Below are 21,276 nucleotides of genomic sequence, written 5' to 3'. Positions count from 1 at the left end.
CATTAAGCTCACATCCCGTCTCTTTGTAGATGTCCCATGTGTGCCTGGAAGATCTGTCAAAGCCCGCGAGAAATCATGGAGCTAGAAATTTGTAAACGTGCGGTTCGTTCATGAAGGTGCTAAGGAAGTAAATGTAGTAGAGTAGAGTATCATCATGTTCATGAAATAAAGCTATAGTGTACAATTAAATGTTGAATAAATGCCAAAGTGACTCGCTCATACGAACTCCTGAGCCCCAATAGATAGATCTTGAAGAAATGTATAAAACTCCATCCATATATTGAACCCTACAGTGAACGCCGGCTGGTCCTATCCCATGCGCCCAACCAAAACGTCCCGCCACACCGCAATATTCCACTGCATCTCATTCATAGAAACGTTCTCAATACGGACCTTTCAACATCATACAGCATAAGCATAGCACGTACTAAGCACATCACACTTGATTGATCAATCAACGCCCCAGCTTCGGCTATCGTCTGAGGATGAGGGCCGCCTGCGCATCTCATCGTCTGCTGTCATATCTTGGCCACTGCTGCGGTGTCTGCTATGCCGATGCTCTCGCTTCCCTTGTTTATGACTGCGATCGTGTTGATCGTGTTCATCATCACTCCAGTCGCTGAATTCTCCCTCAGAGTAGTCCCACTGCACTGGTATTTCTTCGCCATCCTCACCATACCCATATACGAGACCTCGCCATTGTCCAGAAGCAATCTTAGCTGCCACCTTGAGGATTAGGCGGATGAGAGAGCTGGGAGGACCCAAGATCATCTCGTAAGTCTTCGCAATGATAGCCATTGGAAGGTTCTTAACCGTCTCCAACTTACTCCTGTATGGTCTCCGTTCCATGGTTGAAGCAGGTGTGAAGAGGTTGGCTGCTGGTGGCAGAGGTGACAGGGCGCGTCGCCTTACAGAAATACTGCCAGTCGTCGCTCTATGGCGTGGAACGAATGGCCGCTGCGGTGCAGTCATAGCTGCTGTCGACGGGCCGGCGTCAAGTTTGGGGAAGGCATCGTTTTTGAGCTCTCTCACTGAATCCGCATCCGACGATGAGCTTTCGTCGGATGTTTCGCTATCATCATCAGAGTCGGACTCCCATGCGCATGGCATGGGAGAACTACCCCTGCTATGTGATGATTTATTTCTTTTGCCCGCTGACAGTCTATCTGCCTCGTACGAGTCATTATTTGCCTCCAGAGAAGATTCTGCTTGAGAAGTTGGAGGCGAAGGATGCTGTGGAGCTCCAGACGAATGCCATGACTCAACACTATGGAAAGATTCCTCGCTATCTCTACGTAGTAATCTCGGTTGTTGAGCATTGCCCTTTTGCTGCGGCGACTGGGAGGGCTTCACATCTCCTTTATTCTTCTTCTGGGGAGAAGAGATGGTATCTGCAGTACGGCCAGTCGGCTTTCTTGTTGTTTCCGATACACTTCTTAAGAGAGGCTCCCTTGACGTGGAAGCCGACGGTGCAGACTTATCCAGTGTTGGCATCATGTGTGGTGGCATCGTAGCAGATCTTGTTGTGAAGTTCCCAGTTCGTCGTCGTAGCCTGGCCTTCATATTGCCACCTCGATTTCCAGAGCCTTCGTGGAGTTGATACACGGAGGAATCATCTTCCGTGGGACTGGAAGAGAGTACAGATGACCTATCATGAGACTCGAGCATATCTGAAGAGCCTAGTTCACCTGGGCGTTCTGGGACAGCTTCCAAGGGTCCCGTGCCAGCATTCCCTGTACCTAACGGTTGCAGAGGGTCGAGATTCATTCCATACTCCTCATAAAGAGATATGTTGGAAGGCACCACGTTAGATGCCGCGCTTTCAGGTCTGGTTGGTATCGGGCTCGTTGGTATATCTCTGGGCTGTCTAGGAATTAATGGAGTAGGTGTAGAAGCTCTCCCAACAAAGGATGACCTTCGTGAGTCCGTAGAGGATGCTGGTGTTGCCTCCTCGGAAGGGGTTATAGGTTGTGCGCGCGGCGTCCAGGGCAGGATTGTGACGGGAACCTGCTCTGGCAAATCGACAGTAAAGGTGCGCTTGAAAGGGCATTCAGTCTTTTCAAATTGTAGAATCTTGTCCAACACTTCTCTCAGTTCTTCGGCTCGCTGTTGATCTTCGGGGTCATCGACTGGAAGTTCTATTCTCCAGTAATTCGGTCGCCGTATTTGCAGGACGAATCTACTATTGACCTCGTCTATACACCAGCACTGGCTTTTTCGTAGAATTGGTTGTAGTGCAGAACCGCAGCTCAAAAAGGCTACCGATCTTGGGGCTCGATATATGCGAAAGGGTCCTATGTGCTTTACTTAGTAACGAGCGGTGCATACATAGGTATTCATTTGTTAACTCACCTACAGCGATGGTTCTCTCGAGCTGTGAGGACCATGATAAAGAACTTGGTGGATCAACATTGCTCAAGGCGGGCCCTCCAGGACTCCTCGCATAGGCTCGGCCGGTGGCCGTAAAGGATATTATCTTGACATTTGGATGGCTGTAGAGTGTTTCGACAAGATCTGAGTCGGGTGTTTCTGGTTCCGTGGAACCTCTTGAAGGCATAGGGGCGGTTGATACTCGTCTGGGCCCCCGAGCCGCCAAATCGTCACCCGAATCATCCATGATAAGGATGTGACGTCGCGGCAGTTTGTTCTTTTTTGATAGCGCAAATATTTGTTCGACCTGGCTACATCTCAAACATCTCGAAGAGACAAACAGGGAAGATCGTTCATGGCGCCGTGGATGTTGGTCGAGTTGTGGTTCTCGCGCCGGTTCGTGACGAGTTGATGGATCGCGAGTCGAGTCCCCTGACCAACCAACGCCTCAGTGGAAGGGAGACTACGCAGGGTAGGTAGTTGGAGGTATGGAGGGGAAACGCAAGCTCGAAGGGGGAGAATAACGAATAGGGGCGGGTTCTTGGGTGTTATGTTAGGTATCTTTATCGTTATCGAACGACCCGAGTGTAGGAAGGTCCTTTCTTTTCTGTTCTGTTCGCTCCCTCAACTTCCGTTCCGAAGTGCTGAGGCGCGGCGGATGGAATCTGGCCCAGCCATCTACTGTGCTGCACCTAATCTACAGGGGAGTTTAGAGGGGTGCAGCCTTAGTCATCCGCATACACATTCCTAGGCCCGCTGATGATCCCGTCGTCCCGCTCCTCGATCTCTTGATTGAGCTAGAGCTGTTCAACAAACTCGGGACATTTTTGTGCAGCGAGTTCAAGCCCATGCTACTCGAGTTTTGTAAAACGTTTGGTGTAAGAGATTTGAGTTGTCATACGATGAGAATTTGCTCATGTCCAAGCTTTATCGTCCGATGAACTCAACGCTCCATACAAGAACGTTGACGAGTTTGAACTTGGCTGTCCCTCTTATGGTACATTTCTTTGTTTACCTACGAAGTTAATGGATGGATGTAAGCTTGACCTTGCATAAATAGCTGCGAACGCCACTTGGATGCAGTTGTCCTACCCCAGCCAGCCATAAAGAGGTGGCGGAGCAATCACAGCTGGTTTAAGTGGAGGTTGGAGGACACAGCAAAACGAGGTTCCATGTTATGAGCGCTTGTCTCGGTCATGAGGGCTTTCTTCAAAAATATGTTCACGTTGCTGTGTCCTGTAATTTCGAGAGGATTGCGGCTCTCCCAAAGACAATCTTCTAAGAATAGTATTTTTCTTGTAGTTCTCACATATCACATGTCATTCTTGTTCTCTTGTGGATACACCCATAGCTGGGCAAAGAGCTAACTCAGCCGCCAATCTGGCGTAAGCTTCAATTGGTTCATGATACTTACGTCACCTTACAGTCTTACCATTCCAAGGTTCCGAACTCGTGTTCCTGAATATCACTACTACCTTCATTTCTTAACCAGAACCTGAGACTGCCAAATTCTCAACAGTCTCAAAAAGACCCTTCATTCTCTTCAGAGGGGCAGGCAAAATTCCGTGTCTGATACAGTGTATTCACTAAAATTCAGCCCGTCGACACAAGCTCAACTTGAGCTCTGGGCGCCTACAGCTTGGTCTCCCTCATACCCTTCAGCTTCCCATACCTAGCTTCAGCTCTCAAGATGTCGTCTAACGAAAAGACTCAACTTGATAAGGACAAGTTGAAGGAGAAGCTTGAGGAAAAATTCGATCTCTCTCACTTCGATCCCAACACCGTAATACGTGGCGCTCAGCTCACTCTGGTGGGAGGTGAGTACCACCATATGGCATTATGCCTTTTGCCCATTACTAACCAACAATATAGCTCATCGAGCACTACAGAATCCGGCACTTTTCACAACCGATCACTATCGTCAAGCTGCCATTGCAGTTGTGGCAGGTCTTGCTATTAGACTAATCGTCACCATACCCGTGAGTCTCATTACCAGCATGAGCAGAAGAGTAACCCTACTGACTGCACAATCAGATTGTCGGGATTAAAGTGTTATTATGGTTCATTTCATTCTTTGTATCTCTTGATGCCGTCACATGGGACGATACTCTCGTCGGTGGGCTTGACTTTGTCGCAGAATATGTCCTCCAAGTCCCCTTCTTCCTCATGGCTCTCATGCGTTATGTTGTACCGACCCTCGATAACCTGTAAGTCGAGTACTAAACATCACGAAACACTTGACAGCATCTAACCACCTGCAAATAGCTTCATGCAGTCACTGCAATGGGTTGATATGACCTATGTTCAAAAGCACCGTGGTGACAAGCCTTCAGAGCTTCGGGATATGTATTATCCTAACCTCAAGATGTACCGTCCCTCCGATGGAAGTACGCACTCTGAAAGTACCGCTCAGGCTGTCTCCATGTTTCTCTACCGCTTCCTTCGCAAGGGTGGTATTTCTTTAGCAGTTTTTGCGATCTCATACACACCATATATCGGTCGATTTGTCCTGCCCGCAGCCAGTTTTTACACCTTCAACAACGCCGTGGGCTTAGGACCGGCCTCGATCATCTTTGGTACGGGAATTTTCCTCCCTCGAAGGTACCTGGTAATCTTCCTCCAGAGCTACTTCTCTTCCAGAAGTTTAATGCGAGAGTTGCTTGAACCATACTTCGCTCGTGTTCACTTTACAAAGGATCAAAAGCGAAACTGGTTCCGCAGCCGCGAGGGAGTTCTGTTTGGTTTTGGTCTGGGATTCTACATCCTTGTCAGAATCCCTCTGGTGGGCGTACTCGTCTATGGCATTGCCGAAGCATCCACCGCATACCTGATCACCAAGATCACTGACCCACCGCCTCCCCCTCAGCAGATGAAGGAGTTTGCTGAGGGACAGCAGAATTGGTCTAACAAACATGAGTTCCTGAACCTTTCACTGGCCAACATTGACTCGGTACATAGCCCTGAGCTCTCTAAAAAGGCCAATTGAATGGCAAAGACGTCGCCTTCGATGTGCCTGGACGGAAAGTAGCTACCCTGCTCAGCATAGGACCTTTTATCATCGAAAGCGATCACCAAACCCATTTTTTCTGGTCATGCTTTCATTCAAAAACAAAGACGTATCACAATGCCTCCTCGCCCAGCAGAGCAACGAAACCACATGACCGTTTCCCGATGTTCTATGTCCCAGCAAGATGGGCTAACCGAAATCCCAGGCACAAGGTTGGAAAGCAAGTGTTTTGAGAAGCGATACCAGCCGTTACCAAGTTTTGCGTCGGGCATTCAGTGGACAACACAATTCTCTCATGGCATTTATACCAATAGATACCTCAAATTCAGCCATGTCAAGACACCTCTTTTCGCTGCATCGCACCATCTGTCTACTTGATCTCGGTTCACTGTGAATAACCTCTGCGGCGTGCAATGGTTACAAAGCAATATATTGTTTCGCTGTTCGAAGCGCTAACTATGTTCAAAAACTCAACAAACTACTTGAAATGTCTAGAAGGACCAAGAGCACCGAAGGCTTCATGTTTCTGTCAGTTCCCACTCACCAGTCCGGAATAATGGAGAATCTCTCATGAGCAGTATCTGCACTATGCTGCCTCATAACCTTGTCGCCTTGGCCGATGAAATCACATCCAGGTGTGTCGCACTTCCGGAGCACATTGTCACCTTCGTCTTGGATTTCACTCAGATCCACGTGTCCAGTGAGTTCTGCATGCTTCTGTCCCTCACGCTGGCCGCTACCTATCCAGTCACATCCCGGCACATCACATCGGAGAATCAGTCCTTCCGTATCAGTGTAGTAGTGCGCCTTGTTGAGCTTCTCGACGAGCTCTCTGGTCTTTTCGAGTACCTCATCGTCATCAGTCGGCCAAACAGTTCGATCCATCTCAGGGGGGTAAGTAGGCGAGTCATGTGGATAGTCAGACAGGCTGAAGGCAACTCGGTCATAGTGAATTCCTGAATAGACAAGAATACAGCGATCTCTCTTATCCTCTCCGAAGTTGATCAGGTTTTGGGCCTGTAATCTTCAATGTCAGTGAGGAGCGGTGCAGAATAATATTTCGACTAACCTGGACATCAAACGTGCAGATCTGGATATCGAAGATGGAGGATAAGATGCTCAGTTCAATACCGCCTCCCCATCGGTCAGGGTCTTGAATACTGCGGCAATATTGGCTGGGAGGGCTACCGAGGACAGCTTCTGAGTAATCCTCGGGATGTTCAACAATGTAGTCAGCCATCATCCTTCTCAACCGTTGAGCGGGGATCTGATCTTGCAGAGCACCACCAAAAGCTGTGAATAAACAGCTGTTATCGCTGGGCATCACTCTTAGAACTACATGCCGTTAACAACAATAGTCTCTGGAGGCTAACAAAAGGTTATCACTTACGTAGTGTTCCACCCTGTTCTGGCCACGGAACGTTGACATCCTCTGGGCTCTCATTCCGTTTTGCTGCACGAGATGCCATTGCTTGAAATTGGGCAGCGCCAGTTTGAAGTGGCGCAGTAGGTGCGGGTGGTGGTACGTCCTCGGGTACGATAGTGAGTGTCTCACCATGAAGACCAAGAGATCGAGCAATTTGATCACTTTGGCTAGCTTCAAGAGTCTTCATAGCCATAGGAGGGCCATATTTTATTCCAAAGTTGGTAATTCCTGTCTTGGCTCGAAGTTCATCAAATAGCACTTTAACAGTGGCATCATCGGGTATCTCGAGGATACCGGTACCGGCTGGACCTTTATAACGAGCTCGCATGACTGTGATTAGGTGCAAGATTCAATGTAAGATGACAATTTCTTGGGTTTTCTCGCTGCGGATAGTGGGTGATTAATGTGCTTGGGTGAAACTTGTTCGAGATGAGTGAGGGAGGGGCTGCTTTGCTCTGAGGCGAGGAATTGAAAAGAAGCAACAGGAAAGTGAGGCACTGAATCCGTTTTAAGCTGGGTTTGGAACCACAAGACGAGGATTCTCTGAGCTTGTGTGATAGATATTCAATTCTGTGTATATGAATCACAGAAACAATAAGGCTAAATCGAGCCTGACTGAATCAATGATCTGGATGAAAGCTGGCACCAACATCACAACCATGTGTCAAGTGCCAGCCAATTGGGACCCGCTTTTAGAAATGCACAACCGCTCTAACCAATTACGGTACGAGAAGTCGCGCGCAAATGCACGCGCTCTCCAGGGCAGTCGCACTTTCAATCAAGCTCAGGAATAGTACACAGGTACTCTTTAATTACAGCTTCCTCCCGCTGCCGTGATTTCGCAATACAACCCGTCTCAGCAACTGAATACCACAATATAGATTAACTTGACCAACGCGAATAGTACGCGCCGTTAACGCCTCGATTTACCGCATTGCGACCGGACCCGAGTGGTCTCACCAGCCTGTCATGTCCAGTCGGAGGGCGAACGCGCCAGAGGTGCGCGAATCTATAGAAGCAAAAACTGCCTCCGTGGACGTCGAGATGAAGGATACACCGGACGATGATGTCGATGCCGAAGGCGACCCTGACGTAGATATGGACGCGGAAGGTGACGAAGATGCCGAAGGTGAAGAGGACGCAGAAGGTGAGGTGGACGATGAAGGCCGTCCCGATATGTATCGCTTGATCCATAATCTCTCGACCTATCTATGCAGCGTTCAGGATGAGTATGCTTCCCCTCTCGAGTGCAGAAGAGGATTGGGTGATTCTGACAGAGTTATAGTGGCGAGCAGCTTGCTGCTGGCTTCCAGCGCATCCCGAATAGACGGACGTTGCCCGATTATTTCGAAATCATCGCCGAACCCATTGCTTTCAGTACCATCCGAGTAGGTTTTATGCAGTCTTGGTAGCTGGTATATGGATCATTGACCAAAATGATAGGGCAAAACTCAGAAGAAACAATACGGCTCATTTGCCGAGTTCGTCAAGGATGTTGCGCAAATCTGTCACAACGCTCAAGTTTACAACCGACCCTCCGCTCCTATTTTCGGTGCCGCAGTTCGTCTTCGGGAAATTCTTGTCCAAGAACTCAAGAAGCTGGTAGAAAAGGGCCACATCAATGCCAATGATGCACAGTTGCCAGATCTAGGCGAATTACCACCTGCGGAAGAGTCTCCACCAGCAGAGGATGACGACGAAGACGAGGAAGGCGAAGAGGAGGAGGATGAAGATGAAGAAGAAGAAGAAGATGAGGACGAAGATGATGATTCAGACGATGAAGGCGGACGACGCAGGGGACGAAGACGACGTGGCGCTGGTCGAAGAGATCAGGACAAAGACTACGAAGATGATTCGCACAAACGAAGAGGCCGGCCTCCTAGTGTTCTTACGCCGAACGAAGCCCGCATCGCTTCACTATTGAAGGGATTGAGAAAGCCCAAGGACGATGCAGGAAATCTCCTTGTTCATCCTTTTGAGAAGCTACCAGACAAAGCAGCTGTACCCGATTACTATACAACGATACTAAACCCCATCGCTCTCGACAACATCAAGAAAAAAGCCAAGCGGAAGAAGTATCAAAGCATCGACCATGTTCTTCAGGACCTCAATCTCATGTTTGAGAATGCCAAGCGGTATAATGAGGATGACAGCGAAGTGTACAAGGCCGCGGTTGAGCTACAGAAGGAGGCTATCTTTTTAGCCGAACAGGAGAAGGCCAAACCTGATGATGATTTCCGAGACGAAGACGGCAAGTTACCGTTGGCAGAGATCCAGCATAACGGGCAGTCCTGGAAAGTCGGTACGTACATAGAGATACCACTGTGTAATGCGTTTCCAGTGTTGTTACGCCGCTAACATGAATATAGGTGATTGGGTTCACATCAGAAATCCCAACGACCTGGCCAAGCCCACCGTGGCGCAAATCTATCGAACTTGGCAAGACCGTGCCGGCCAAAGATGGATCAATGCCTGCTGGTACTACCGACCAGAACAGACTGTACATCGATATGAGAAGCATTTCTTCGAGCATGAAGTCGTCAAGACAGGTCAATATCGGGATCATCAAATTGAAGAGGTCTTGGACCGATGCTTTGTCATGTTCGTGACCCGATTCAATAAAGGGCGACCTCGAGGATTTCCTCTGGACAAGGAAATTTATGTGTGTGAATCACGCTACAACGAGGAGAAGTTCACATTCAACAAGATCAAGACGTGGGCAAGCTGTGTTCCAGACGAGGTACGCGACAAGGACTATGAAATGGACCTCTTTGATGTGCCTCGGCGCATGAAGAAGATTCCCAGCCCTATTAAGCATTTGCTCCGCGAAGATGCAAAGGAGATAGATGAACTCCCCAAGCCAACATGGGGAAGCCCAAATGCCCCGCCTATTGTTGGAGCCGTACATCGCCGTAAACGGGAGGCCAATGTAAGTGAAGCGCATCTGTTCTTTCGTTTCTTCTGTCCTGCCATGCCATGCCATGACTCGGCTGGCCATCGCTGTATTCGTTATCAGCAAACGAACGCCCTACATAATCCCTGTCCGCCAACGCCTTTTTTTCCTTCTCAGCTTCAACGCCTGATTCTTGATCGTGATTCATGCATGCCTCAGGCTTTCTTTCGTCTCACTTTATTGTCGCACGCAACTAACCATAACTTTCTAGGAATCACCACCGCCAGTGCCCACCCCTCCGCCACAAGCCATGTCGGCGGTCCCACTACCTGATGCTGGCGCTGATTCTGGCCGGCGCGCTTCAATGTTGTCAGTGCCTGGTGGCATTCCTAGTGATCATTCCGGGAGACATCCTTCAATATCCTATCCTGGAGGTCCTTCACCTTCGCCCGTTCCATACAATGCTCACATGACACCTCACTTTCAGCCAGTCACTCCTGGCGCCCAGCCAGCACAAGTTCAACAGACTCCAGTCCCTATTCCACATCAACCTCACCTGGGTGCTCAGCCTCAAGTGTCTGTACGACCTGTGCAATATCAACACCAACCTCAGCACTCACAGGCAGGATATGCACAAGGATTCGCCCCTAACTATGGGCAATCGGTGCCTCCTATGCATCAGCAAACACCTATGCCAAACCACATGACCCAGGCATACAACCAAGTGCAGGCCACTCCAGTCGCTCGCAGTCCAATGCCGGCTGCGCCAGGGATGCCTATGCAGGGTGGCAATGTGTATAACCCACCAAGACCACCAGAGGTCTACGCACTTCCCGACAATATGAACGATGCGATGCCAAAGGAGTTGCGAGAGTCATTTCAACATGACAGTTCTGGCCGAGTTCTCTTCTTCACTGCTCCTCCTCTCGACAGACCCCACAAGGGCATCTCCCACGAAAGTGCTGGTTTAGGACACAGCGCCAAATATCTGGCTGGGAGGAAAGAATGGTTGGCCGACCGGGAGAGGAAGAGAAAGGAGCGCGACGAGCAGATCGGGAGTAACTCAAACAAGAAACTCGAAAGGGTTGCAGCAGATGCGCGCCAAGCGAAAACAGAGATTGTTGCACAGGCCAGTGATGCCATGGCTAAATGGTTGGAGCAATACAACGAGGATACCCAGAAGTGGAAAGACAAGGCAGGGCTTGAAGGTTGGCGGGAGGTCAAGCCATCCAACAAAGAAAACAGCACTGTTTGAGACTAGTGAGCAGCAGTTGGTAACAAACATGGATTAAAGGCGCCCGGGTATCCTATTTAAGATCAAGAGGGCGAAAACTAGGTTAACTTTCTGTGCGTTAGGATTGGAGTAATGGCTAAATTCACCAAATAATATCTTGGAACGATTCTGAGACGATTTGTAGTAGTATTAGATTGTACTGATCGATTGACGATGTGTCCCTTTCATCTGCATCACAGACTTCCCGGCTTCCCAGATGACATTGGCCCTTGCCCTTCACCTAGCTGTTGGCGGGCCGTGTGGCCAGAGTTCTTTTTCGTCAAGTTGGCCATGGCTCGTCTTAGTGATCCAGATTTGTCATCCATCACGAAGCGCCCAACGTTGCCCGCATAAAGCAGCAAGAAGGTATAATTACTGCTAGGGGTTGGGAATGTGTTGCGCAGCTCGTAAGTCCTGATCGGAAAATTGATGGTCGCCTGACAAAAATCATGTTGGGGTGTGGACAGGGCCGTGGCAGATTGCCTGGAAGTTGGGTCGATGCTGAATATCCGACTGCATGGCATGGTGTCATTACAAAGATTTGCCGCAATGGTCTGGTCCTCATTTGAGCACATTGAAGACCTCATGCATCATGTTTGTACCATCTCTACCCTAGGCTCGTTGGCCACTGTCTTCTTCCGTCCATGCCCGAGTTCGAACATGACCCATTCGTAAACCGCCCACTGGACAGCATTCACTATGAAAGCTCGCACGCTACAGACAGTCAACCCTCTAAAGAAAACACGAGAGCCTCCCTCCCGGTACGCCTCACGTGCGACCTGTATTGCGCCAGCCCGTTTGGTTTGTGACGCTACGTTGGGTTGCAGAAGGGGTGTTGTTTCTGCTTGTCCGCCAAGGGTCTGTGCCTGAACCCTAGTCTTGATAACATCGAGTGGAAATATGCTCGCCCAAGTTGCGACACCAGCTAGTCCTCCGCAGAGGAGAACTTTGGCGGCCTCGTGTTGGAAAGAGGTTTCTTCGCCCTGTTCCGTAGCCAGCCAACGAGTAGTCAGCTCGTAGGACCAGAAGTAAAAGCCATAACCAACGCTGTCCCGGATAGCAGTCACAGTTCCGCCGAAGTAAAGACCTCGAGCACCTTCTTTTTTCCAGATATCCTTGGTGATAGCCCAGCTTGAGGTTGGAGAGGATGCCAGCTGCGCCCTGCACTTGATCAGTTCGGTGGGGGTGCTAACGACCCAAGTTGCAAGACCGCCCACCGCCCCAGCAAGCCAGGTATTCCACAAGTTTCCAGATGTTGAGAATACGCTATTTAATGCCGCCTCGGTTCGGTTATAAGAAACAAAGAGTAAGGCGTTCAGCGCACCGTAACCGAGAATTGGTGCTGCAGTTCCAGTCACCAAGGAGGCGTATGATCCGAGGTACCGCGTGCTGAAAGATGCACTCTGGTTGATGGTTGAAGCCGCTGCTGTTGTTCCTGTAGGGATCGAACCAACAGGCGGGTTCGTCACTGGACTGGTATGTTGTGCTTGAAGTCGAACTTTGATCACATCAAGAGGATTTCCGATTATGATTCCAACAGCACCACTGAGATAGCCAGCCCAGAAATCAGCCGACATTATGAGACTATTTTTGTAGACTCTATAGGCGAGAAAAGAAGATCAGTATTCCTTGACACTTTGCGCTGAGCCACAGTGATAGTGCTCAAGACGCCGAGGTATACGAGGCCCCAGGCCAAACCGAGCCGTGCAAGAGGAGCTCGATTCGCAGTAGCCTGGACATTAATTCGACGAAACCGTGTAAGATATTGCCAATGCACAAAGTGTCCAGCAACAGTTGCAGTCAAAATTCCAGTGCGATGTCGTGCAATTGCTACTTGAAGAGGGGTCGGTCCAGAGGATTGATGGTCGGCAAAAGGATCTCCACCGGCCGATCGGCTTTGATCGGAGTTGGAGAGATTGACGCTTGAAGGCATGTGTTAGCGATCCAGGGTCTTTCAGAGCCGCATACTGAGAAAGTAGATGATCCGCGGTGACCTACCCTGACGACGTTGCAGCAAATGGGCTTTCAGTTATCATCTTTGGCTGGTTTTTGACCGAGTGAGTTGTATAAGGGGAAAAGGAGAAAAGGAGAAGATATATTCCTTGCCACCAGTTTCGGTCCCATCATGAACCGAACGACAAACTTGATTCTTCGACCGATTCCCGATGGATCCAATGTTACCTAAGCTAGTGGAGGCTTTAAGTTTTGAGTCCAAGCTTTCGGTGGTTTCGGGGTCTTTGCCGGGAATGCAATTGTAAGAAGAAGTAAAGCTAGTGGCGGTTCACGTGATAGCGTGTTTCTGCCTGCTGTCGCGTCGAGTCACTGACATCGCGCTTGCCTATTTACCCTCCATTGATTCTCGCTGGGGTGGCAAGAAATCTTTCACACTTGGAACAATCGCTTGATAAGTCTCTGAAACGAGAGGATATTCAAGATGGGAGCAGCGTGAGTGTCAGGACACTTTGGCGCGTTGTTGCAAGCTCTAATACTCAATTCAGGTCCCCTCTCGTCGCGACGCCACTTGCTGGCAAGGACAAAACTCTAGGCAAGCGGATGCCAACGCCCTCTTCAATTGACCGTCTTCACAAACCATTCAAATGCCCTGGTGTCGCTGAAAGAAGTACGGCTGTTGATCGACCGTCCCGCAAGCGAAGAAAGGTTGATTATGGTGGTGCCGACGGCGAAGCAGATAATGATAAACCATACTCCAACGATGACAGGCTTGCGCTTGCCACTCGAGATATCAACCGTTTCCCCGTTTTCCAGGCCAAAGATAAAGGTCTTGTTTTCCGCAAGGCCTTTTCTGTGCCATTGAAGAACAAGGACAGCGCTGCATACAATCCCAATCGTGCCCCTCCTACTCTGGGTCTACGGCAAGGTGCAGTCTTCATTGCGAAGCCTCTACATGACCCCAGTGGCGAATTCGCAATTGTTCTTCATGACCCGACTGTCGACGACAAACCAAGAGATGTCCCCAAGGCAATTGAGCCCGCCAAGACAGAGACTGCTGATGGGAAACTTGACGCTCCACTTGTACATAAGAGTCTTGCTGAGATTCTCGGAATCAAGAAGAAGGTGGATGGCGAACACCCTCGCGTTCCAGTCGTAATTGACCCGAAGCTGGCCAAGATCCTTCGTCCCCATCAGGTCGAAGGTGTCAAATTTATGTATCGATGTGTTACTGGCCTGATTGATGAGAAGGCCAATGGCTGCATTATGGCCGACGAAATGGGTCTGGGAAAGACTCTTCAGTGCATCTCTCTGATGTGGACACTACTCAAGCAATCCCCTGATGCTGGAAAGCCGACAATTCAGAAAGCAATCGTTGTCTGTCCTGCCAGTTTGGTCAAGAATTGGGCCAACGAGTTGGTGAAGTGGCTTGGTCCTAATGCCATCAACCCATTCGCCATCGATGGAAAGGCGTCTAAAGAAGAACTGACGCGTCAGCTTCGACAATGGGCAATTGCTAGCGGTCGGGCCGTCACCAGGCCAGTCATCATTGTTTCCTACGAAACTCTGCGATTGAACGTGGAGGAACTGAAGCACACAAAGATCGGCCTGCTTTTCTGTGATGAGGGCCATCGTCTCAAGAATAGCGACAGCAATACCTTCAATGCTCTCAACAGTCTCAATGTTTCGCGGCGTGTCATTCTTACAGGCACACCCATCCAGAATGATCTCACGGAGTATTTCTCGCTCACAAGTTTTGCAAACCCCGATCTGCTCGGCACACGGCTGGAGTTTCGCAAACGCTACGAAATCCCAATTCTACGAGGCCGAGATGCTGATGCGTCAGAGGAAGATCGAAAGAAGGGCGATGAGTGCACTGCGGCATTGCTCAATGTTGTCAACAAGTTCCTGATTCGCCGTACTAACGACATCCTTTCCAAGTACTTACCTGTCAAGTACGAGCACGTTGTGTTCTGTAATCTTGCACCCTTCCAGTTTGACCTCTACAACTACTTCATCAAGAGTCCTGACATTCAGGCTCTCCTGAGAGGCAAGGGAAGTCAACCTTTGAAAGCCATCAACATTCTCAAGAAGCTCTGTAACCATCCTGATCTTTTGAACATGGCGGATGATCTGCCGGGCTCAGAGCAGTGCTTCCCAGACGACTATGTACCCAAGGAATCCCGTGGTCGAGATCGCGAGATCAAGTCCTGGTATTCAGGCAAAATGGCAGTGTTGGATCGCATGCTGGCTCGCATCCGCCAAGACACAAACGACAAGATTGTGTTGATTAGCAACTATACTTCGACACTGGATCTTTTTGAACGAATGTGCCGCTCTCGTCAGTATGGATGTTTGCGACTCGATGGAACCATGAACGTCAACAAGCGTCAGAAGCTTGTCGATCGATTCAACGACCCTGAAGGTGACGAATTCGTCTTCCTACTGAGCAGCAAGGCTGGTGGATGTGGTATCAACCTTATCGGCGCGAACCGCCTAGTGCTATTCGACCCCGATTGGAACCCGGCTGCTGACCAACAGGCGCTTGCTCGAGTGTGGCGCGATGGACAAAAGAAAGACTGTTTCGTGTACCGCTTCATCGCAACGGGCACTATCGAGGAGAAGATCTTCCAGCGCCAGTCTCACAAACAAAGTTTGTCTTCTTGCGTTGTGGACTCGGCGGAAGATGTTGAACGGCATTTCTCGCTCGACAGTCTCCGTGAGCTTTTCCAGTACCGGCCAGATACCAAGAGTGACACTCATGAGACGTTCAAGTGCAAGCGGTGTAAGCCTGATGGCAAGCAGTATATCAAGGCGCCGGCCATGCTGTATGGTGATACCAGCACATGGAATCATTTTGTCAACGAGGGACTGAAACCCATCCAGGACTTGCTCTTGAGGCAAGAATGTGGAGAGTCCGAGGTTTCTGCCGTGTTCCAGTACATTTCTCACTAAGTTATCAGCTGTGTGTCTTTAATGATTCATGTTCACGAGGCATGCAGGGCGTTATTGTGGATTAGCGATATTGGAAGGTCATTATCTTTTTTATGGAGTTTCATCCCAGACCTGTTTAGGTCGACAGGCTTCACTGTAGAGTGATCTTAGATGTCAAAACACTGATAGAATATAAAATACTAAAAGCAACCCAGAGCGCACTGGGTTTTGTACCCATTCTCCATGCATTGCGTTGTAAGATCTCCATCTATCATACCACAAGTTCGTGGCTTATCACCCTATCGTACCAGGAGCTGCATTCGTCCCGAGTTGTTCTATTCGATTGACTGAGAGAACTGACAAACCTATCTATATGCTTCGAGTTACTCTGTATCATGGCTTCTATCATGTTGAAGTCATGAGAGGTAGGCACAGTGCTCATGACATGTACTCTTGTTTTCGCACTGTTAAGAATTTGCTAGTTCAAGTTTTAGTCTTTGTGACCAAGGTGAACCTTTTGAGAGTCTCAACCCCAGCAGTCAACATCGCTAGGATTACCTTAGTCAAATCAAAGGAATCCGGCTACTCTCCATCAAACACATCAAAATGTCTTCAAAGCCTACCAACCAGTCCTCTCCGGAGTTTACCTCCTACTACCTTCAACGCGCAACACAAGAGCTCTCAGAGGACCTTGACAAAGTTCGCAACGCGGAGGACTTCAAGGCCGATTCCATCCCTTTCCTTGTTCACGCTCTGCAACAGGGTGCGGACCTTTTCTCTCCTGAGGACCAGAAGAGAGTGGTTGCTGCACCAAAGGCCAAGGACGGGGATGCATGAGCAGACTGTATATACGCAGTCCAGATCATTTCAGTCTACTACGTGAACGCACGACAGCATTTCAGATCCGCTCGTTTACAACTTGTGGATTAGTGCGAGCCATTCTTCACCACTTCCCACGAGACAAGGATATGTCAAATCACAAGGATGGCGTTTTTCTTGGCAGACAGAAAGCTGTTCTATCGACACCAAGAACGCTTGACACTGCACCCCAATACGCCATAGCGTGTGTATCAACCCAGTGAAAAGGGGAAAAGTCAGATTCAGAAATTAGGTCAATTAGCGGCCGTTACTTCATAAGGGTATCTCAAAGCAGAGTCAACACTACATCAAGCGCGCAATACAATCAATCTATATATACGTCTGTCTCCCACCCGTGCCGAAGTACGGCAGTATGTCATTCCTTCATCAGTATGTCCATATGCACGGTCTAGTTCGAGTTACGGCGTCGTTCGAGTCCGACAGCCCATCCCTTGATGGCGAGGACGATAACGACCCAAGCCATCAGGAGGGCGACCAGGCCCATGGTGACAGTGTACATGAACATGGCGTCGAGTTTGTAGTGGATCATTCCGTCGACAGTATCAGTGCTCTAGGTCAAGTTAGCTTTTCGAATCTTTTTGCAAGGGCGGTTGACATACACTAGCCATGAAGATGATGCCTCCAGCGATCAATCCAAAAGCAGCCAGGAGTTCCGTCGGGGGTCGTGATGGGAAAATGGACTTGGGTGGCTTCAGGTACATGATGAGGTAGGTCAACCCTCGAGCAAGGGAAGCCCCTAGAAGGAGGTCACCCCACTGCTTGTGAACCATGCTAGACATCATGGTATGCTGTGTATGGGAGCTCATCATGAGTCCAAGCAGCATGATGACCAGAGCTGGTATGGGGTTGAGCGAGAACTCGTATGTGTCGGGAGCTTCGGATTCGTTTGCTTCTTCGACCGTGTAAGGGCTCTTGGGTTGAACTTCGTCCACGGTTGTGTTGAGAAGATCGCGAATACGTGTCGACTCGATGAGCATACCGCACTAAAGAAACAAGTCAGTTTTTGCTTTGGGAAATCGACTGGAGCAGATCGTGGGACTTACCAAGCCTCCTCCAATGAACAGAACTGTGATGGAGATGTGCTCCATGTCCTGGGCGGTCCAATCTCCTCCCCAACCGCCGAGGTGCTCCATGAAGATATTGGTAGCGCCATAGAAGAAGATCAAGAAGCTCTCGACGAACTCAGCGGAGGGGCGCCACTTCTGGGAGTTCTTCCTTGGTCGAACATTCCATGCCCAGCCAAGCTCTCCAAAGCTGCCAGTCCAGCGACCGAGGGTGAAGATACCTAGCCAGAAGAAAACACCGCCCTTGATCCAATGCGCCAATCCATTGAAGATTCCGCCTCCCTCCTGGACGATTTGTTAGTCAAGTGTCGCAACCAAGGTATCTGCTAGCAACTTACAAAGAAACGGCCAAAGGTGACAACACCAGTCGCAAGCGCAATGAAGCCGAAAGGAAGAATAATGCGATCGACTATGCAACGGCCGAGGTTGAGATACTTCCATACTCGCGACGCAGCGATCTTGGAGGCGTGGCGAGCAAAGGTTCCCTGAGGTTCAGGAGAGGCTAGTGACAATTCCTCCAGGTCACCATCATCGTCCTCGTACTCCTTCCTGGGGTTGTTGACAGGCGACTCCATGCCATTGAGAGTGGATGCCGAGTCGCTTCGAAGCGATGGTGTGTTTGGTTCGGTTCCTCGTCCACTGTCGTTGGACATTCGGTAGGGGCTGTCACTGTGGTAGCCATTGTGCGAAGAGTAGTCGGCCTCTCGTGTCGCGACAGGTAGAAAAGCATGTCTCTCGTTACTCGACGTCTTTCCTTTGCCCTTGAGAGCTCCCGCGATACAGCCCACGGCACTTACAAGGACCTGGGCGCAAACGACCCAGGTCACAATCCAGCCAATCTGGTGGTGCGCATTGTTTGGATACAAGTCTGGGGTCTGCGCATTATATATCACGCCGATCAAGACTCCAAGAGCATTTGTAGCTAGGAAAACAAATTGCGCCGGTAGTGTAAAGCGAGAGTTTGCCAGTGAGAACATGACGGCTGGGGGGTTGGTCGTGTTAGTCGGCGCATAAAGCTCAACACCATGAAAACTTACCAATTGGTAGAATAAATACCCAAGAAAGAACCATTAATGCAATATGTGTGTATATAACTCCAGTATGTTCAGTATGCGCAAAGTATGTATCGGGATAGTCCTCGTCTTTGGGCGGTTGTGTCGTTGTGTTGCCGTCATGGCCCATTCCCATGTCCATGTCCATACTTTCACCACCACCATGCGCAATTACCACAGGTAAAAGCGCCAGAAGCAATGCGCCGGATGCGCGCGATATCATTTTTGTATAGATCATACTGACAAAGTACGTCCAGAAAGATTTGTCTGCAGAAGGAAACAATAGATGCAACGAGACAAGACAAGACAACTGGACGAGAAGAGGTCGCAAGCAGTAGTTATACTTGTTTACAGCCAGAAAGACACAAGTAGGAGGACATATATAATCATGCGATCAAGTAGACGTCAAAACGAAGAGTGTTTCAAGGAATCATGACATGGCATTGTTTTAAAACAAACCCTCTTCTATTATTACTGTCGGGCCCGAGCGGCCGAAAACAGGTCATGGGCTGAGGCATTGGAATCTCTTGGTCAGTCGGAGACAAAGCGACGAGAGCCAAGAGAGGATACGCAGCAGTTGACCATCCGAAGCTTCCGAATTGCTTCATCATGGAAGTTGTACCTTTACCTTTCGACAGAGAAAAACAACACAACAAAAAAAAAAAAAAGATGCGGTAAGCATTTGGATAGTGGGGGATCCTCAAATGGGGCCGGCCGGTGGGGGGGACATCTTCAGTAGACTACACCACTGTATCTGTATCGTAGAGGTCACTGTACATGCACCAGATCATCTGGTCAGGCTCTTTGATCAACGTGGTCCGCGGGCCCCATGTACTGTACTATACTTTACTTTACTTTACTTACTTTGAGGATCTGTTGGTTCCGAATAGTTACCTTTTTAGTTCGTTCATGGTCAACGTGATCGATCGATCGGCAAGGAAACTTTGGAAAAGGCATCTTCTCGAAGAACGTCAAGGCATTTCGGCGGAGATGAAGTGGATATCACGGGCCATGGATAGACCCTCTTCCATTCCTATTCTCACCGAGCATAGAGATCATTAGTTACTGGTCACAAGAACTCGTGTGTTGTAACTTGCTGCAAGCATCGCAACCCTTCACCACGTTTGGTTACCACCATTACATGCACCTCAACTCGGATCCGATAAACGGGCAGTCAGTCACTGGCTTACCAGTGAATTACGAATATTCAGTCATAAGCTCTACACGTACTAACTGTGGCTTCTCATCCATTACTCAAAACCGACTTGTTAGGCCTCCATTATCGACATCAAAGCACAGACTAATATCGAGCAAAATGCCGAAATCCACATGAGAGCTTTCGTCTTTACAGGCATCATCATGCATCATGGAGAGCTTTAATGCCGGCTGCTTCGACGCTAGTTACCTCATCCCGCTGTGAAATAAAGCTACGGCGTCATTCATTGGATACAGCGGGCTTCAACCTCTTTGATGTGTATAATCCCGGTCCAGCATCTCCACCCAAGTTCAACCCAACTACGCCGACAATTCCGCACACTTTCTCTTCAGCTCTTGACTTACAAAGTTTTTACGTCTGTGCAGTGTAAACGATAAGGCTGGATATGACGCGTAGTGTAGCCAAATATTTGTTTAGGGCTGGCAAAGAAATGTACACATCTACAGCGTACTATATGTACTAGATACGCTTTATACGCCTTACTGCATGTGCGTGTCTCTGACTTACATGCACTTGATAAGTCTGTGCTAGCCGAGCGGGAACTTTCCACGGAAACTTCCTTCATGGACATCGATGACTACGGATGATTCATACCGAAGTGTCTTGGCAATCACTGATCTCTGATCAAGATCAAGAAATGTAACTGCAACTGTAGGTCTGGGCACTAGACTACCTACCTTACGGCATTTTCAGGCTTTATCATTATCTCCGTCTCCGTGGACCCGATGATGCCGGTCAAGCAGACAGACAGACGCATTCCATTAAACAGGGTCACAACCCACCAAGCTCGAGCTGTCAAAATGGTCACAAGGCGTCACATAACCATGCTCATGAACAAGGAAGGGCCTGAAGCCGGGCGTAAGATACAAGGGTCATGAGAAGGAATATTTGCTCAAGTTGGACGGTTATGGAGTACCACCATGATATCAGATTACCCTAGATGTTCCCCTCCGCTGACCAATTACTACCTTTTACAGCACACAACTCGGTTGAAGAGGTGCATAATCAGACAATTTTCTACTCCAATCTAGGACAGAATTATCGGATCGTTCATGATGTGATGTGCTGGCTCACCGCCCGCTTAGTTGTCGTGTCTATGGTGCTGACTTGCATCCATCGTGTGTATTACACCCAAAAGAGTCAGCTATCTTGGGTTACAACCCGAGCCAGCAAATAAGAGCGAATACAATGATCTCGCCAAGAACGGTAACT

General features: G+C 49.2%; 8 protein-coding genes across 8 annotated transcripts; 4 read left to right on the top strand and 4 right to left on the bottom strand.

Annotated features, from left to right (window-relative positions):
• Positions 1 to 145: 145 nt before the first annotated feature.
• On the bottom strand, positions 146 to 3,022 carry FOBCDRAFT_155190 (inheritance of peroxisomes protein 1-domain-containing protein). The gene is made up of 2 exons (XM_031173697.3): positions 2,353 to 3,022; positions 146 to 2,294 (listed from the first exon to the last, which is right to left on the bottom strand). The coding sequence occupies exons 1-2, from the start codon at positions 2,615 to 2,617 to the stop codon at positions 451 to 453; spliced, it is 2,109 nt and encodes a 702-aa protein (XP_031050482.1). The 5' UTR covers positions 2,618 to 3,022; the 3' UTR covers positions 146 to 450.
• Positions 3,023 to 3,850: 828 nt separating this feature from the next.
• On the top strand, positions 3,851 to 5,414 carry FOBCDRAFT_15685 (uncharacterized protein). Its single transcript, XM_031173696.3, has 4 exons — positions 3,851 to 4,187; positions 4,243 to 4,349; positions 4,405 to 4,577; positions 4,636 to 5,414. The coding sequence occupies exons 1-4, from the start codon at positions 4,061 to 4,063 to the stop codon at positions 5,354 to 5,356; spliced, it is 1,128 nt and encodes a 375-aa protein (XP_031050481.2). The 5' UTR covers positions 3,851 to 4,060; the 3' UTR covers positions 5,357 to 5,414.
• A 503-nt stretch (positions 5,415 to 5,917) lies between these two features.
• FOBCDRAFT_236985 (uncharacterized protein) lies at positions 5,918 to 7,131 on the bottom strand (the record flags this gene model as incomplete). The annotated part of the gene is made up of 3 exons (XM_059610119.1): positions 5,918 to 6,394; positions 6,447 to 6,670; positions 6,768 to 7,131. 3 exons carry the CDS (start codon positions 7,129 to 7,131, stop codon positions 5,918 to 5,920), a joined length of 1,065 nt encoding a protein of 354 aa, XP_059464174.1.
• A 427-nt stretch (positions 7,132 to 7,558) lies between these two features.
• On the top strand, positions 7,559 to 11,098 carry FOBCDRAFT_215065 (uncharacterized protein). The gene is made up of 5 exons (XM_059609399.1): positions 7,559 to 8,032; positions 8,089 to 8,191; positions 8,247 to 9,105; positions 9,173 to 9,732; positions 9,968 to 11,098. Exons 1-5 carry the CDS (start codon positions 7,773 to 7,775, stop codon positions 10,949 to 10,951), a joined length of 2,766 nt encoding a protein of 921 aa, XP_059464173.1. The 5' UTR covers positions 7,559 to 7,772; the 3' UTR covers positions 10,952 to 11,098.
• Positions 11,099 to 11,441: 343 nt separating this feature from the next.
• On the bottom strand, positions 11,442 to 12,643 carry FOBCDRAFT_15667 (mitochondrial carrier domain-containing protein). Its single transcript, XM_054703369.2, has one exon. It carries the CDS (start codon positions 12,544 to 12,546, stop codon positions 11,560 to 11,562), a length of 987 nt encoding a protein of 328 aa, XP_054559344.1. The 5' UTR covers positions 12,547 to 12,643; the 3' UTR covers positions 11,442 to 11,559.
• Positions 12,644 to 13,301: 658 nt separating this feature from the next.
• On the top strand, positions 13,302 to 16,075 carry FOBCDRAFT_176821 (P-loop containing nucleoside triphosphate hydrolase protein). Its single transcript, XM_031173691.3, has 2 exons — positions 13,302 to 13,414; positions 13,468 to 16,075. The coding sequence occupies exons 1-2, from the start codon at positions 13,404 to 13,406 to the stop codon at positions 15,872 to 15,874; spliced, it is 2,418 nt and encodes an 805-aa protein (XP_031050476.2). The 5' UTR covers positions 13,302 to 13,403; the 3' UTR covers positions 15,875 to 16,075.
• Positions 16,076 to 16,341: 266 nt separating this feature from the next.
• Positions 16,342 to 16,952, top strand: FOBCDRAFT_215059 (ribosome-assembly protein 3-domain-containing protein). The gene has a single exon (XM_031173690.3). The coding sequence runs from the start codon at positions 16,460 to 16,462 to the stop codon at positions 16,688 to 16,690; it is 231 nt and encodes a 76-aa protein (XP_031050475.2). The 5' UTR covers positions 16,342 to 16,459; the 3' UTR covers positions 16,691 to 16,952.
• On the bottom strand, positions 16,953 to 19,276 carry FOBCDRAFT_215055 (uncharacterized protein). The gene is made up of 5 exons (XM_031173689.3): positions 18,834 to 19,276; positions 18,135 to 18,778; positions 17,776 to 18,081; positions 17,332 to 17,715; positions 16,953 to 17,282 (listed from the first exon to the last, which is right to left on the bottom strand). Exons 1-5 carry the CDS (start codon positions 19,084 to 19,086, stop codon positions 17,121 to 17,123), a joined length of 1,749 nt encoding a protein of 582 aa, XP_031050474.2. The 5' UTR covers positions 19,087 to 19,276; the 3' UTR covers positions 16,953 to 17,120.
• Between the last annotated feature and the right edge of the window lie 2,000 nt (positions 19,277 to 21,276).

The sequence above is a fragment of the Fusarium oxysporum genome, chromosome II, assembly GCF_013085055.1.
Source record: "Fusarium oxysporum Fo47 chromosome II, complete sequence".
In the NCBI taxonomy this organism is placed as follows: domain Eukaryota; kingdom Fungi; phylum Ascomycota; class Sordariomycetes; order Hypocreales; family Nectriaceae; genus Fusarium; species Fusarium oxysporum.
The sequence above is the reverse complement of the archived record's forward strand: the minus strand, read 5'-3'. Positions and strand labels throughout refer to the sequence as shown.